We start from the raw sequence: 15,123 nt of genomic DNA on the forward strand, positions 1-15,123 counted from the left end.
AAATTATTTATTAAATGTTGTGCATCTTCAGAAACTAAATAGAGAAAATAATAGGCATATACATGTATGTTTATAGAGATAGGTAAAGAGATAAAATTAACTTCTGGAATCTTCCTGAAAACTGTTGGGGACTTTCCTACTGCTACTTAGATTTATTTTTTTTAATTAAATGCAACATAGAACAATAGGAAAGTTCAAAGACACAGAAAAGCATTGTTCAGCAATTCTATACCTGTATCGTTCTTCAAAAAAATGATACTCAATCCTTGCCTCTCCTTTTGGCTGGGCAGAAAGAAGAGCATCCACTTTCATTACCAAGTCACTTGCCCTGAAAAGAAGGAAAAGAAAAAGGCTTGCAGATATCCAAAAAATGCCTGTACTTAGCACATTTCTGCCAAGCAGCAGCAATATGAGAAGGCAAACAGAATCATTACCCAAACTTCTGCTACCTCTCTACACAGGCTCTGAAGAAATACAGTAGTTTCACGAATACAAGCCGCACGGATTATAAGCCGCACCCCCGGTGCCTCGACAATGTTGCTGTCTTTGTCAATAGATAAGCCGCACCCCGAATATTAGCCGCACTTTCGTTCGTAGCGAGAATCCGTGCGCAGCTTTCACAAATTGGCCAATTAGTAACAGGATCGCGGCATAGCGGGCTTTACTGGCTCGGGGCGGGGCCAGGCAGGCTCGGCCCGCTCATGGTTGCCGACGGGGCCGGGTGGCCCAGCTCAGCGCCACGGCTCGGCGGGGCTGGCCGGGTGGTACTGCTGCCGCCGCCGGGCTCGCTGGCCCCCCTCTCCCGTCAGCACCGCCCCGCTGCCGCGTTCCCTAGCCCCACCGGCGGGCTCGCCGGCCGCGGCGCGCCGCCTTCCCTAGCCCCGCCGGCGGGCTCGCCGGCCGCGGCGCGCCGCCTTCCCTAGCCCCGCCGGCGGGCTCGCCGGCCGCGGCGCGTTCCCTAGCCCCGCCGGCGGGCTCGCCGGCCGCGGCGCGCCGCCTTCCCTAGCCCCGCCGGCGGGCTCGCCGGCCGCCCCCTCCCGTCTGCACCACCGCCGCATTTCCTCGCCCTGGCCGGCACTGCAGGCCCCCGCACCGCCGGGCTCCCCCACGCTGCTGGCCCCGATTCTGCTGGGCTTCCCCCGCTGCCAGGCAGCCCCACCCGTCGGCCTTCCTGCTTCTGCCATGCTCCCCTGCACTGCTAGCCCCAGTTCTCCCGGGCTCCCCCGCCCTGCTGGCTCAGGCTCTGCCGCCCTCCCTGCCCCGCCCTGCTGGCTCAGGCTCAGCCGCCCGCCCCCCACACTGCAGGCCCCGCCTCTGCCAGGCTTTCCCACCTCTGCCGGGGCCGGCCGGGCTCCAGCTTGGCTTGGGGCTGCCGCGGGCTCTCACTTCCGTGTTGGTAGCTTTTAGAATTTTGTTAATAGATTAGCCGCCCCGGAATATTAGCCGCACTTCCGGGTTTCCACCAAAATTTTGGTCAAATTGGTGCGGCTTGTATTCGTGAAATTACTGTAAACATATTTAAGGGGTTATCCAGCAGTAATTTAAACTGGTTGCAGCCTTATTACTGAGCATACCAAAGGATTTAACTCTACCAAATACAGAACAGCTGCATTTTAGGGGTCCAACCACGTTACAGCAACTGCATTCCTGATCTTCACCAACCACTCAGACCTGAAAGCCCTTCAGGTCAAACCCTTGTTTCAGTGCTCTTCCCATTTTACACTGCAACTCTGAGCACTAGGAAGCAATCCTGTAAGTGAAGAAACTTTTGAGAGGAGTCCAAGCACAAAAGGTAATTACTTTCGTGCACTTTTTAGTATTTCTGTAAATTTTCAGTCTAATATTTTCAGAATATATTCAATCTTAGAAGCATAAAACCTCTTGAAAGTTCAATGAAAATTGATTTGTACATCACACCTTTGCCAAGAAGTAAAACTGTAACCTACAGGTCTGTCAGCTTTTCCTGAATTAACTCTCTCAGAGATTTATAGTTACAGCTGTTTAAATTGTTCCTACCAAACTCACAAGCCTGGTGAACTCCACTAAGTTCTACAGATTTTTCCAATGCAGCAGATAATTTCAAAAGCTTTTGAGAAACCTTGGCATCATTCAAATAAACAAAAAGAAACCCCAAACCCACTGCTCTGTCCAGAACTAACCTATGTTCAAACCTATGTTCCACCACCCCAACACCCAATGGATGCAGAAGTGCTTGGAACACAGTTACAACCTGTTCTGCTGTGATCCAGAATCACACATTTCTGCAGAACTGACCTCATGTTGACCAGCCCTTAACAGTCAAGCAGCATCACAGAAAAATGTGATGGAAAGTATGGTAGGAACTATTTCCACAGCTACAAGCTCCAACACAAACACACCTACAGGGGACTCCTGTTCTTCTAATTTCAACATGACTTTCTTTTGAGGAGCTCACCTCTGCTTTGTGCAGTAACTCTCTAGAACTATGACTTCCCTTTCCTTATCTCTGTCTCTTTTTCTGCTGTTTCTCTTTGAAGTCAAAAGCAGTTTATAGGAATCCCATAGTACTGACAGGGAAATGTATTACTTAAATAATATTTATGTTGATAGGCCAAGCAGCACTTAAATGAATTGCAAATCAGATTTACAAAGATATATTATCAAGAGTCCCAGCACTTCTCTGTAAGCCTTCTTATGTTTACTTACAGATCTTCTTCAAATCCCAGCTGCTGAATCTGAGATTTGATTTTCTGTCCCGATGTCTTTAGAATGATATTTTCAAGGAGATGAAAATCATCCTGATTGAACATCTCTCCATCCTCTAATGGGCCAATAATCTACAAAAATAAAAGCAGAATCAGCATTATTAGGTAAAGGCTACACTGAAACAAAATTCAAAGAGGTATTAAATAATTACTCCAGCCCAGTTTCATGGAAGCCAACCAGTTAGGCTGGTATTAATGTCAGTGGCAGCAGAGTTTAACAGGTAAATCCAGCCAAATTTACAGCCAAGAGTCCCAGACTAAGGCATAAAATACACATTTCAAATTTTCACTGGGTCAGGCACATCATACAAATTATACATGAAGTACCACATCTGGAAGGAACAACAGAATACCAGGCCAATGACCCAAATCTCCCTCCTGTAGCCTTCAGAAGCCTAAAAGCTACCTAGACAATACCTCTTGTTATTTTGCTAATGAGAAAAATAGAACAGAACAACTCATCACCTGAGATTTTTAACCCATTGAAATATCCAGCAACCACTGGGACCTGCATGGGTTTGTTCCTAACTAGAAACAGATGACAAAAGAAAAGCCAATGCTGTACACAGCTGTGTTTCATTATTTGCAGTGAAATACTATTGTAGCATCATTTACCTCATTTCAGATAACTATAATAAAAACAGATGGTAGAAAAGACCAAGGCACCTTGGTCAGGGCAAAATACAGCAGCTCAGTAAACTGAAGCAGCATAATCTTGCAAATTTATCATTCCCTTCTACCCCTGGACTCAATTCACTGCCAGCATGAAAGCAACTGAGAGACCTGAATTAGTACCAAATGCCAAGAACTAACTGCACATAGTGAAAAGAAAAGGTCACTCAGGTGTGAATAAATCAAACTGGAAGCAGTCCTAAAGACTGTTGAAACTGAAACAGGCTGACACTCCTGTGTCTGATCCCCAGACTCTGCTGCTCAAATCTGCTTCCTTCTCATTTGTGGAAAGTGTCTTTCACTGTTATCTCACCCGTCCATTGCTGATCACAGCCCTCTGCCCCTTCTTCAGCTTTAGAACATCTCTGCAATAAATAGCATGGGACAGAATAAAATCCACCTTGGGAGATTCAAAGGCTTCTTTGAAAATAGTCGTATCCATACCCTAAAAGAAAAGAACACTTGACATTGGAATAGGAAGAAAACGACCTCTGCACACTTTTTAAAAGTCATCTTTTTGTTTCCATTCAAGAACATCTTCATATCTTGCTTAAATTGATCTCTGCCACCCCCTTTTCTTTGTGGTCTTAAACCTAGTTCTTGCTTGTCACCATTAAACACTATCCCAACTTCTGCTGTGAAGGGCCTCAGCTACTTAGACCAGTTCCAATCTTCCTTTCTTTTTACAATCTACTTTGAGAAATGCACTTGTATTTTTTCCCCAGCTTTAAAAAAAATATTATTCTCTTAACCACCCAAGACTGACTCACTTGAATAGATCCCTGCACTCATGTTCCTTTTGCCCTTTCCAAGTGACATAGCTTTGATGTGTATGAGGATTTATTTGATGTTTAGATGGATTGTAATACTTAGGTAAGCCCTTCAGAGATTAAAAAACCACCAAACTAGCAAACCCAACAGTGCTACTTTTCTCTTTTTCCTGCACCTTTTGATATGAATTTACTACACTCTAAACTTCATTTGAGGAACAAGCAAAGCACCCTCTCCATGAAAACACCCACAGACATACCCCAACAGCAAATTCCAAGATGTCAGCTCCTGCCTCCAGTGCCTTCACAGTTTCTTCTTTTGCCATCTTGGTGATGAAATTCTTGGCATTATTTGAGGTTTGTGTCTGCAGAGCTGCCCATATGGCTTTAGCTACAATGGTATTCTGGCTGTTGGGTTCTTCACTAGGATTATTAATCATGCTAATTCGAACGTTATTGCTGGATTTCTGTGTTTAACAAAACAGGTGATGGGAAAGTTTAACATTTCAGATATAATAAATATATAATAAACACTACAGCAAAATATTTACATTTCTCAACCAGAATACCAGATTCCAAATTGGGTAAATAACAGCACAAGGTTAAAATGATGAATTAACTAATTTAACATCAAGCATTTAGTTTATGTATAGGCACCACTGTGACAGCAATCTTACAGATAACCCTGTGCTGCCTAAGAAATCCAGGACCATGGCCACCACTCAGTCTGGCAAACCAGTGATTTAGCTGTAAGCTGTGCATTTTTATGTTTCAGTTATCCTCCCAGAACCAATGGGACAGAGCAGAGAGCAATGCTTATTTTTATCTCCAAACCGAAACACAGATGTTTCAGTTTAACACCAGGGGTTTAAAAGAACATTTATTGTATTCTGTCCTAGCTTAAGATCAGCAGTGTTCCAGTCCCTACAAAAAAGATGAGGCTGGAAATTAGAGACCCTGCAGGGAAAACTAGTTTCTCCAAGTCATACCCAGAGGAAGATGCACAATTTGTGTTTTACAAGCCTCTACCAAGTGCTTTGTTAGCATTGCCAACCCACTCCAGTGAAAATGTTACCTACCTGGTGTTTAATGGCATCATACAACAACTGCCTCCCTGAAGGTCTATCAAAATCACCAACAATCCAAAAAGTAACTGGTCTAACAAAGGAATCATCTGCAATTATTACCAAAAAAAAAAGAAAAAAAGGAGAAATTTGAGGGTGAAGTGAAGGAAAGCTTCATTTTTTCCTCCTTTGGAGGTAAACTATGACACACATGCAAAGACTTCAAAAAAAGTCAAATTCCATAGAAAAGCAATGGATAAGCCTAAGCTATGAAGCCTGGCAAGACAAAATTAATAGCATTGGTATATTAGTCTTCATTAGGTCATTCAGAAAACCCTTGTGGGACAGCATGCACTGTTCTTTCTAAGCCAGATTCTTTTAGTATTTCTGTTTGTTTGCTACCTTTTCATTTAGAAATTATAAAGAAACATAAATAATTTGCAGAGTCCAACTGGGGTTGGAATCCAGCAGACATATCACCTCTTTGTATTGAAGCTGTTGGTTTACAAAATCAGTTTTGTACAAAGATCAAAGTGCTGGAGCAAACATGCATTTCAACAGCTTCCTTCCCTGCCTGCTGGTTCTAAAGCCAGTGTTATAAAGGAACCAGAAAATTCCAAGAACAATATAAGAAATGCCAAAGCATGAGTTACCATAGATCTCCTTGGAAGACATTCCTGGTCAAAGAGCAGAAAGGAAAGGGGAAAAGAAGAGATGCATTAATAACTGATGGCAATCCCAATGTGCATCAAGAAGCTGCAGCACTCTACTGGGCATAACTGAATCACTACAGTTCAGATCCAACAGCAACAAGTTTGTGCTAATTTTATTGCAATTAGCTTTGACTTTTTCTTCCCCTCAAACAGAGGGGTGCTTGATTTTCATGTTACAGTACTAGTTATACTACATATTACCAGTTTCATACTGCAGGGTGAGGACATAATTCTGAAGACTGTTTACAAACACTGCCATGCCACTGTGCTGTTATCTTCCCTCTTTAAAATCCAGCATGGCAGTGCTGTATCAGTGCTGGTGCTGATATATATATATATATTAACAAATATAACTTCTCTATTACTTTAGCAAATAAATGTGGTACAGCATTACTGTAATCAGGTAGCAGTTATTTAATATCTTAAGTGGCAGAAGAGGCAGTGACCAAAAAATGTCAAGCCATGGAATTGCAAATTAATGCACTTTCCAACAAGCATGCCAAGGTGTGGATTTAATTAACGCTCTACACAAGAAACTTGTTCAAATCCAAGTGACTGAATGTGAATGAAGAGCAGGCATGAGACAGGAAGAGCAATGGGAACATTTCAGGAGTGCACATGGATGGCAGTGACTGGAGACAGGACCATGGAAACTTGGGACACTCTGGTAAAGACAGGAGAAAGGAACAGGAGGATTTGGGTCCAATGACAGCAGCTTATTGCTGGAATCTAACCAAAACGGATAAAGGAAACACCTGATGATCTGATCAGACTCTGTATTATGTCTGTGCATGCATTTCCTACACTTGAGAGGTACAGCTAAGCTTTAACACTTTTATGTACAACACTGTGATAATATTGCCATTGGAAAAGCAGTGCCTGTACTGGAGCAATAAAAACAGCACTGACCATGTCAGGTAGTGTCTTATAAAACAGGCAGTTAGAATTTTCTTCTGAATCCATGTAACTTTTAGCAATTTTGAATTATGAGACAGAGAGCTAAAGCCCCTTTTATATTTTTCTAGTCATTTGCTCATACTGCTGCATTGCTGGGGGTCACCTGCAGTACAGCAAGAGCAGTTTGGGTGAGACTTCATAATTCAGACTGGGTTTAAAGAGGGGAACATTCTTGTTACATGTAGATGTCATATCTTATTTTTAAAAAAAGAAATCTTTAACAGACTATGCTGTTACCCACAGGGCTGACAAGGCTCAGTGTGTGTGTGAAGAACTGCACACATGCTTGGAAACACACATAGAAGCAGATTTGGATTCAGAATCCACCACAGATGTTACCTTTCTTTGTTAAGTAGGTCATGCTGTTTGCAACAGCAGCTGTCTTATCTTTAGAATCCAAGGTGGTAAATCGAGCAAAGTCATCCACAAAATGGTTATCTGAGGAGGAGAACAAGTATGAAATGCCAAAGCTACTATTCCATGCAAAATGAAAATAAAACCACTACTATTACCAGAACATTAAGAACACATCCCATTTTGCTCTTTGTGATACTGCTTGTGCCTCATTTTCTCTGTTAATATATAGGCTGAGAAATTTGCTGTCTCACAAGTTACATTAATAACTGCATTGCATATTTGACAGGCAGAAGTCAGTTGGAAGAATTGCCCAAGTCTCAATACATATCTCAACTAGTATCTTAGTTGATACTAGTAAATGTAAATAATATACATTGAAAAATCCACCGTGTCACTATTTTTCAAGCAACTCAAAAAAGGCAGGTGTAATGTCACTGTACTGCAGTCACTGTACCATTTAGCAAGGGAACATTTTACTAAATCTGAAGTAATTCCAGAGATGACTGTCAACCCTGCTCAAAAGAAGGTCAGAACTAAGAAACAAATTGCTGCTTTATGCATTATATAACTTCTCAGCTTCATGAGTCATATTCCCCTTAAGGTTTGTATAAAAACAAAACAAATTCCCATTTTGAAAATCAGTAGACATATAATGTTGTACATAACATTTGCCCTGCAGCAGGGCTGGGCCATCACTTCAGGTAATGTTTTGCCACTGTAACAGCAAGTCTTTCACTCAGACATTTCAGGTTTAACACAAATAAAAGCATCCCTTACTCATTCCTGTCAGATCTAGGTACTCTCTATCAGACCTTAGGATTCTTGAGTTAATTCTTGGAACAACATTAGGTTGGTTCATGATATACTCAACCACATCTTGATCATTAGACAGTTCACCCTGAAGAAAAGAGGAAAGAAGCATTATTTGTTACTTCACATATAAAATTGCCTTACATAACTTTGGGGGAAAAAAAGAAAAAAAAAGGTAAAAAGCATTTATGAAGGTTGTCTTGCATAATATGTAGCCAGGGACATGTGAATCAGCTTTTCCAAATTTAGTTTCTCTCAAGCCACAGACGAGTTCAGCACCCACCAGGTATACAGCTCGCTGGAAGATGCTTGTGGTTTCCAGGATTTTGTGCATTGTCACCGTTTCCAGGTCATCAGGATCCAGCTGATCTTTTTGGAAAGGCATTCCATTGAACAGGACAACAGGGAGAGGGCCTACTCCTGTTTGTTCATAGTAAGCTCTTGCTGCCTAAAGACAGGAACAGAAGCAGCTTTAGCACGTCAGCCCTTTGCCACAAAGGCTCTTACCAGGCTGTGCAATATCCACAGTGAGATTCTTACCACTTCTGTTACACACAGAGAATGGGACTTTGAAACTTTCAGAGTTTCAAAGCAAGAAAAGTTACTTCACAATACAGAAGTGCAAAATACTCCATTAAGTTCATTTTGTAAATTAATTCCAATGAGAACTTTCTGGTAGGGGCAAAAGATACACAAGAAACATGATTTGCCAGTGGAAGTAAATGCAATGCAAGCAGTGATACTGTAGTGTAAGACAGGGTAGAGAATTTTATTTTTTTTTAAGAATGTGTTTCTTAAACCTGTAAGAAAAGTTACTTGTGAGGCATGGAGTTACTCTGTCAAGACAGATTTCCCTGTTTCATGTAACCACTGAAAAATATACCAGCACTGACAGATACCCTATTAGAAATTAAAGTTAACTAGGTTCTGCTTTTTAGAGATTCTGGTTGAAGCCTCTCCTCTCATACAAAAATGCCTGTCCTACTTTTATGGATTTTCATTTCCTTAAAATGTTTTTCCCTTCACTACCCTACTTTGGAAGACCCACATGCTTATAAGCCTATTTTCTGTAACCCTGACTGCATTCCTGACATTTATAGGTGTAGGTAGCATAGTGTGTTACAGAGCTATTGGTGACAGTATTTTCATTTGTTTTAAAACAACAAAAAATAAGAAACATCCACCTATAAAACCTCAAATAAAATCTGCTTCATCTCACATATAACTAGTTCAATAGTGATTTGCCTTCCTAATTTTCTCCATATAGCAAAGTATCAGACCTACAAATCACTTTAAGAATTATTTGCAGAAATTTGTGGGATGTCTTGATATAGAAAAGGCATTTTGAATTCATAACCATGGATTTATCTCACAGAGTATTCAAATACTGATTCAGAAGCCCCACACTGATCCCCCCCAATGTTAAACCTCTTGGTTTTTTCATGAACCATTCCATCACCTTAATTTTTTTGCAAACACTTTTAAACTCTACTGAAGTCTGCATTCCATAATGAAAGCATTATTTATGAGTCACAAGAGAGCTGTCTTGGTTCTTTACATACAGATTTTTTAAATACATATAATTCCATCATATGTATTATATACATAAAGCTTGTGTTGAACATAAACAGCAAAGTATTACTAGAAATCCCCCAATGTGGTAACAATAGTTACCAGGTTGGTAAGGGAGCTGGATCAAGAAATTGTATGTAATTATATTTTCAAAATTGCTGCAGCAAAAGAAATGGGAAAAAAAAGCTCTATTTCATGTATTCTTACCTTTCTGTTTTGATCATAGGCAGAATCAATTCCCAGAACGCTGTTGACTTCCACATAAGGATACTGTTTCTCAAGAACACTAACAACATGTTCCACTTTCAGCTGATCTCCTGTTTTCACTTTGTTATAGATCTGAAAGGGGAAAACAAGTTTACAGCTGCAACTGTAAAGCCTCTGTCCTTATCAGAGGTAAACTGACCTGTCACCTGTACTACAGTTGTTATAGTAAGTGATAAAACTTCTATTTATCAGCTGCAACAGCTCCTAAGCACTTGTAGCCATTATAAGTATCTTACTTTGTAGTTGTTCCAGTGAGTTTAGAAGAAGGTAAATATATATTTCTTTAAATAATAACTTGCATCTTTAACTAGAAAAGGTATTTGAGGAGGGAAAATAGTTCTCTGGGGAAAAAAGCCTCAAAGAAAGCATATCCAAGGAGTTACCTTCCCTTCAGAAGTTGGGATATGTTTATGAAAAATACAACTTCACATGCAAAGCAGGCAACTCTTTTCCTCTTGAAGACACAAGATTTTACTTTGAGCTACAAATACACACCCAAAATACAAAGAATAAAAGTAACTATCTTTAAGTAACCAGCAATTTAATGTCACAGTATGCCCCCAGCTTGCCAATTTGTACAAGTATCAAACCACAGGTGAAATTCATTTACCAGCACCTGTACTGTTCTTTGATGTGGCAAAGGTGGCAGCTGGAACAGTTCCAACCAAATTATAACATTGAAGGGATGAAGCAGTTCAGAACTCAGAGACATGTGGATAAACACTTGAAATGCATTACAGCCCACTGCTACCCATCTCATCCTGAACTGAAATCACTTTCAGTAATTTGCTCAGAATGAGCAAAGGGACAGGATCAGAAAAACGTGCAAAAGTGTTAAGTGTCACAATGAAACCTAGTCTCACTTGTTAAGGTTAGGTCAGAAGCACATTTACAGGACACATGTATTCTGTGGTACCAGTATTTGGAGATACTCTGCATACTAACCAAGCCAACAATCCCTTCCATTATCTACATATTAGTCCATTAACATAATCTTATGCACATGGAAAATTACAACATGAATTTCATTTTTAAAGTAATACTTACAGACATGACTGTCTGAAAAGCATAATTATTGTCCATTTCTTGTGCCACATAATTGTATGTCCTAAGGAGGGCAACACCAGGATCCTGAAGTCCATCAACGTCCTCTGAGTCATCAACCACAAAGACTAGTCCTATCCTGCAATCACACAAATCCCAGGTCATCATTTTTATAAAGAATCAACTCTTCATACAACTGCTGGCTGTGATCATCATCTTCAACACAGGCTTCTTCCAGAACAGCCTGGGAAGATGTTGAGCAGAGCAGCCAGGAATCAAACTTAGGACACAGAATCTGTAATGAGTCCATCAGAATCTCGCTTTTCACCTCTCTCCCATCCAAAACTTAAAACTTCTTTTGTACTGTTAAAATACTGAGCTTTGTTTTGCTAGTAGAGAAAGTTATATTTTAAAAATATCCACATACCTCGAATACAAGGTATGGAACATTTCTGCAGTGCCCTAGCAATGAGAATTTTAAAACTGCAGAAGTCACATGAATAAAAGTGATGTAAAAAACCCCAAACATTAAAACACAGCAATTACCTCAGTGGGATGTGGTTACTGAAGAACATTTCTGCCACATTCAGTAATTCTGCTGTGGTCTCATGGGTAGGATCTACTATCAGCACCTGTATACAAACAGCAAGTGAAAAGTTTTCATGCCCTGGAGAGCCAATGCTGCCGAGATATTCTCTGCTGTCCCAACCCAGATAGAACTGGGCCATTCAGAGTGTATGTTATCCCCTTCATTCATGCACCTATTGTCTTAGAACTTAAAAATTTCTAGGTTAAAAGTATTGAACCCCAGAGAAAAAGGTAACACATCAAAGCTCCCACAGCTTCAGATGGTTCAAGTCCCTATTTTACCTTAATCAGTTCTTTTTTTTTTTGCTTAGGGCCACTTTGCCACATGGTAAGAGTTACAGTGCACAATTTGCATACTCTTCATCAGATCTAAATAATTTACCTACAGACTAAAAGGACACCCAGGACTAAGCTGAGGGCTGTTGATCATTTTTTCAAGTCTTGGTGCATGAATGCTTTCTAACTGAAACAACTGAAGCTGGTCTTAACTCTGCTCAGAAGACAACAGTTAACAAATTTGACAGATTTCATTAACAAAGCTGAAACACACCAAATTGTTATTTATCAGATGACAATTTTATCCATTGACAAAACAACTCCTGGAATCTAATAGATGCCTCAGAATCATGCTCAGTAATCTCTGAATCCCAGCCATAACTTACTAATACAAGGAGAACAAACCTTAGAGAAAACCATCCTGTCTCTCAAGCTATATAAGTGACAGGAAATCCAGTGCATATGTGAGGCAAGCTGCAAAAGCTGATGTTCGTGCTCTTGACAAAACAAAATGTTCATTTCATCCAGTCAGATTATTACTTACAAAATTATGGAAGTTTTTTCTGATTTGCCTGATGACACCAGGAAATGTGGGACGCAGCAGCTCTTGCACACTGGAAGGCCAGGAATTGTATCGACTGTCGACTTCAAGATTGTTGATCCACTAAGAAAAAGTAAAGGCATTTAAATGACTGACAATCCTCCTGCTCTGGTCTGAGACTAAAATATTTTCATATCAGACACTACATTGAAAACTGTACAGGTAAAGAATTAAGCTTTTTAAAAACTGCTAATTATAACTTTATTATCCTTTTTACTTCACTGCAGTTTCAGAGCTGATTGTGTGACAAGGATAAAACCCCCTCAGACAGCTTAAAAATGCATTGCCCAACAACAAATCAAGTATTCCTATCAAAAACCATACTCACTGAAATGGCAGGGCTTCTGATGTCCACAGCATAGTCAGAATCTGATGGCTGGATGTTCAACTTCAGGACATTGTGTAAGGAAATTCCCTCAATTCCCAAGCTGTGCAGGCCTTCCATGACACGAGCTTCATTGCGGAGCACATCAATCAAGCTGCAAGGAAAAGCAAAAGGGGGTGGAATTTTAACCCCACAGCAACTCAGTTGCTCTTACCCTAAGGGTTAACAGATGAAAGGTATAAACAAGTCAGCCATGTCCAGGTATTAATTCTGATTTATCACCTATTGTATAACTAGGATAAACAACATTAAATCAAGATAACTAATCCATTATACATGTATATATTATTGAAACACATCTTGATGAAGATACAGGGTGGTTTCCAGATGAAACATTTATAGTGGTTTATCCTTTGAGAAATGGTCTGCTGTCTTCAGAGTAAATCTGCATGCTGACAGTCTGAGAAACCAAAATCTTGCTAATCACAGCACAGGTCAAAAGAACAGCACAAAGGTGACTTCCCTTTCCAAGCTTCAAGGGTATTCCACTTCTCATGTTAGATTTTTTTGTTGGAAATGCACTTTCAATAAGACAAGGAACCATGATGATTTGCTTTTTGCAGTACTTACCAATTAAATCTAGTTTAGATTATGAAGAAGGTTCAAAACTGTCTAAATAACTTTATCATTTATGTATAAGCAAGTTTCTAAACAGGATGTAATTATTGTGAAAAATAAAACATTCCTACCTAAATATATCCTGAGTGTCTAAATCAATAAGTAGTCCATTGATGAATAGGGCAGAATCTCCTGGTTGCAATCCTAATGTTCCCTTGAAATACTGAAAAGAAGTAGGAAGCCATTAGAAGAGTGCAGAAAGTATTATTAAAGAGTTTAATGGTTTTTTCCAATAGGTCTTGTCTTGCAGTACCAGTTACAAATTTCTATTTAGAGGCAGGACGAACACTGAAGGAGAAACATTGTATTTGGATATTTTACAACACTACCATGATGAAGACTGTGAGCAAAGCAAACAGAGGAGTAACAAAAGTACCACGTGAAGTACCAAGAACAAGAAAGTAGCTTCTGACCAGAAAAAAAAAATTACATTTTTATTAAAAAATAAGGCTTCCAAAGAAAAGCTGAGCATTAAATTGTATCTTTCTATGGATAACTACACAGTAAACTCTAACATAACAGCAGCAGTGAACTATCAAATAATATCCACACAAAGTGAGTAGTGTGAAGAACAGCTCTGAAGGGCAGGGTTAGATACAGCCTGGTCTGGATGTAGTAGCCCAGGCAATGTCTGAATAAAAATGAATCCACAAAATCATGGGTTTCCTTGTGGATCAGAGTGTGGTCTAACACACAACAGAAAGGCCACCAGGTAGCTTTAGCTTGCACTTACATCCTACACTTTGTCCCTTCCAGAACCACATGGGACAAGAGTGCCAAACCCCATCCCTTCTCTGATTTTATCACTACTGGACAACAAGCCATTTCTCTCTCAGAACAAGAACAGGGGACTTGTAAGAAGCTTTGCATTTACAACTAGACTCACCAAATATCATTGATTAGATTTCTAAACAATATGTGTGTAGTTAACATACATTGTCTTTTTTTCTAATAACACCAAATGAGAGAGAAATGTGTGAATAGGGCAGTGTAGCTCACACAGCAAATGCTGTTGTCTGACTTTTTTCCATTACCATCTTAAACTTTTGTTTTGGACTCTATCCAGACCACACTACCTGGCCTATTGTAGTTGCACAAAGTTCTGTACAAAAGCCTGTACAAAATCCCCAGGTGGCTGTTAGTTTTTTCAGTGCTTTGCTAATGCCAAGTACACAGCTGAGCTGTCTGAAACATTTCTGCAAATACAGAACCTACTCAGGGACCTCCAGAGCCCCTCATGGCCTGAGGGGTTTTATGATTCTGCTTCAAAGCACATCTAGACTTAGCTGGTAAATCTTATCCCTTCACTAGTTTCATTCTCAAAGCACCAACATTGGAACTATTTCCTCCACACAGTATGAGTTATTCTAAAGGCACAGCAGGTTTTGAATTATTCTGTGACTTCCTAGTGATCACTGATGTATACAGATATCTAAACATCATCTCAAATTGGGTAATGAAAATTTTCTTGTACATCATTAAAACTGTAGAAGGATGCTTAATATAGCTGCTTTTCAAGCAATAAATTTCCAGCAAGAGCAGCATTTTCATATTTGAGCAAAGAAGCTTAATTATGTTCCTTATCCATGTTTGGAAATCCACCATTTCTTCACTTCCCAGATGCATACTATGAAGTTGTGTGTGAAAACACTGGGTCATCATCTTGAGCAACATGTAAACCTAGG

At 40.1% G+C, this 15,123-nt stretch overlaps 1 protein-coding gene across 3 annotated transcripts in view; it reads right to left on the reverse strand.

Annotated features, from left to right (window-relative positions):
* The window catches only part of UGGT1 (UDP-glucose glycoprotein glucosyltransferase 1), a 43,044-nt gene that overhangs the window by 14,898 nt on the left and 13,023 nt on the right, over window positions 1-15,123 (reverse strand). For 2 of the 3 annotated variants that reach the window (XM_033068648.2, XM_033068649.1), the window contains exons 12-26: window positions 13,510-13,601; window positions 12,764-12,914; window positions 12,379-12,498; window positions 11,517-11,602; window positions 10,974-11,109; window positions 9,867-9,998; window positions 8,371-8,535; window positions 8,055-8,175; window positions 7,260-7,358; window positions 5,904-5,927; window positions 5,266-5,360; window positions 4,447-4,653; window positions 3,730-3,861; window positions 2,686-2,816; window positions 233-328 (exon numbers count right to left, since the gene is read on the reverse strand). In XM_033068648.2, coding sequence (XP_032924539.1) covers window positions 233-328; window positions 2,686-2,816; window positions 3,730-3,861; window positions 4,447-4,653; window positions 5,266-5,360; window positions 5,904-5,927; window positions 7,260-7,358; window positions 8,055-8,175; window positions 8,371-8,535; window positions 9,867-9,998; window positions 10,974-11,109; window positions 11,517-11,602; window positions 12,379-12,498; window positions 12,764-12,914; window positions 13,510-13,601 — 1,787 coding nt within the window. The remainder of the gene's footprint in view (window positions 1-232; window positions 329-2,685; window positions 2,817-3,729; window positions 3,862-4,446; window positions 4,654-5,265; window positions 5,361-5,903; window positions 5,928-7,259; window positions 7,359-8,054; window positions 8,176-8,370; window positions 8,536-9,866; window positions 9,999-10,973; window positions 11,110-11,516; window positions 11,603-12,378; window positions 12,499-12,763; window positions 12,915-13,509; window positions 13,602-15,123) is intronic. The other variant, XM_033068650.2, reaches the window with a different exon arrangement.

The sequence above is a fragment of the Catharus ustulatus genome, chromosome 10 (assembly GCF_009819885.2).
Source record: "Catharus ustulatus isolate bCatUst1 chromosome 10, bCatUst1.pri.v2, whole genome shotgun sequence".
Taxonomy (NCBI): Eukaryota; Metazoa; Chordata; class Aves; order Passeriformes; family Turdidae; genus Catharus; species Catharus ustulatus.